The 1,987-nt window shown below is 60.2% G+C and overlaps 1 protein-coding gene across 1 annotated transcript in view; it reads left to right on the top strand.

Annotated features, from left to right (window-relative positions):
* Nucleotides 1-1,987, top strand: part of LOC102433314 (alpha-actinin-2) — a 43,351-nt gene that overhangs the window by 20,584 nt on the left and 20,780 nt on the right. The window contains exons 5-6 of the mRNA XM_023744550.1: nt 402-489; nt 1,827-1,936. Of these exons, the coding sequence (XP_023600318.1) occupies nt 402-489; nt 1,827-1,936 (198 nt within the window). The remainder of the gene's footprint in view (nt 1-401; nt 490-1,826; nt 1,937-1,987) is intronic.

Here is a 1,987-nt window from a genome sequence, read left to right on the forward strand (position 1 = left end):
TTCACTAGTAAAAATCTTCAGTGTTAAAATCTCTGGTCAGGGTACACATCTGGGACAGGTGGCCTCTGAGTTCCGTTTCCCTAAGAACATAAATTTACGCACGAGGCGAGTGACAGGTGCGTGGCGTCATGAACTGTGCACACGTAGACAATCTTCACAGGAAGCTGCGTCCCCAGGGCCCCGAGGCCTGGTCTCGTGTGTGTGGCGTCATAATCCGCAGCCGCACCGCCCGGTCCGCTTTGCGTCCCTGAGTGTCGCCAGGCACAGGCTCCCTCGCTGTCCTCGCGCCCAGAGCGGGAGGGGAGAGGATGCTCGGGGCGCCGGCCCCTGGGACGGAGCCACAGTTGGGCCGGTGACGTGGTGAGCATGTCCCCGGGGACACGTCTTGGCTGTCGTTGCAGAAACCTCCGCCAAGGAAGGCCTGCTGCTGTGGTGTCAGCGGAAAACCGCTCCTTACCGCAACGTCAACATTCAGAACTTCCACACCAGGTGAGCGCGGGGCGCCCCAGGCGGGGGCGCCGTGTGTGTCCGCACCCGTGGCTGCGCCTCTCGCTGAGGGCATTCATGTTCGTAGCAGGACTTCGGCTGGAGGTTTAGGGCAGGGGTCCTCAAACTTCGGCCCGCGGGCCACATGCAAATACAAATATTGTATTTGTTCCCGTTTTGTTTTTTTACTTCAAAATAAGATCTGTGCAGTGTGCATAGGAATTTGTTCATAGTTTTTTTTTTAAACTATAGTCCGGCCCTCCAACGGTCTGAGGGACAGTGAACTGGCCCCCTGTTTAAAAAGTTTGAGGACCCCTGGTTTAGGGTTTCGCAGGGGAACCATGTGACTCAGGTGAGGGATGCTGGTAACACAGCTGAGTGAGTGAGTGAGTGGGTGGTATGTGGCGCCAGACGGGGCCTTCAGGACATGGGGGTGAGAAGCCGCCCTCCCGGGCCTGCACCCCACCTGGGTGATGGCGCAGGATGGCTCCTCAGTGGGGAGGAGAGACCAAGCAGGTCTGAGATCCCAGGGCCTGGCCACACCCCGGTCCTTCTGCTCCCGAATCAGCTTCGTGTGTTGGAATTCAAGTGAAGTAGGAGCCCGGCCGGTGTGGATCAGTGGTTGAGCATTGACTTCTGAACCAGGAGGTCACGGTTTGATTCCCTGTCAGGGCACATGCCTGGGTTGCAGGCTTGATCCCCAGTGGGGGACCTGCAGGAGGCAGCCCATCGATGATTTTCTCTCATCATTGGTGTTCCTCCCTCCCTTCCTTCCTCTCTGAAATAAATCAAAGTATATTTTGAAAATTGCTTTATGAGGAAGGACAGAGGCTACCTGGGACCAAGGTTGGCCTTTTAGGAATGTGAGAACCCTGGGAGGAACGTGTGTGCTGGGCATGTCAGGGTTGGCATCCCTGGGCGTGGCCAGTGGGCTGACCCTGGTCCAGAACAGAGCCTGAAGGCAGAGGGCAGGAAGCAGTCGGGATGGAGGGACAGTGACAGAGGCGCCAGCTGTCTTCCTCCTGGTCCCTCCCGGTGCTCCCAGCACAGAACCAGCCCAGGAGGCAACGGGGAGGGGGACAGGCAAGGGGGGCCCAGAGCTGAACATGGGAAGCGGACACCCAGGGGGCGGCAGTCCGTGGGGACCCCGGGATGAAGACTGGTGTCCGAGGAAGGGGCACAGGTCGCTGGGAGGGGAGGGCGGCGGTCCCTGGGGCCTTGGGTGCGTTAAGTCGGACATGAAGCAGTGAGGGCCCCTCGGCCTGAAGGTCCGGCCGGGCAGACCCTGCTGCCTTCTCTGCTCACATTGACCCGTGTCCTCCTCTTCTCCACCGGCGCAGCTGGAAGGATGGCCTGGGACTCTGCGCGCTCATCCACCGGCACCGGCCCGACCTCATTGACTACCCCAAGCTGAACAACATCGCCCCCCAGTCCACCCCCCCAGCATGTGGTCCAGCTCCAAGCCCCCCCCCCTCCCACACATGCAGCCCGAGCCCCCCCC

The sequence above is a fragment of the Myotis lucifugus genome, unplaced genomic scaffold (genome assembly GCF_000147115.1).
Source record: "Myotis lucifugus unplaced genomic scaffold, Myoluc2.0 scaffold_473, whole genome shotgun sequence".
NCBI lineage: Eukaryota > Metazoa > Chordata > Mammalia > Chiroptera > Vespertilionidae > Myotis > Myotis lucifugus.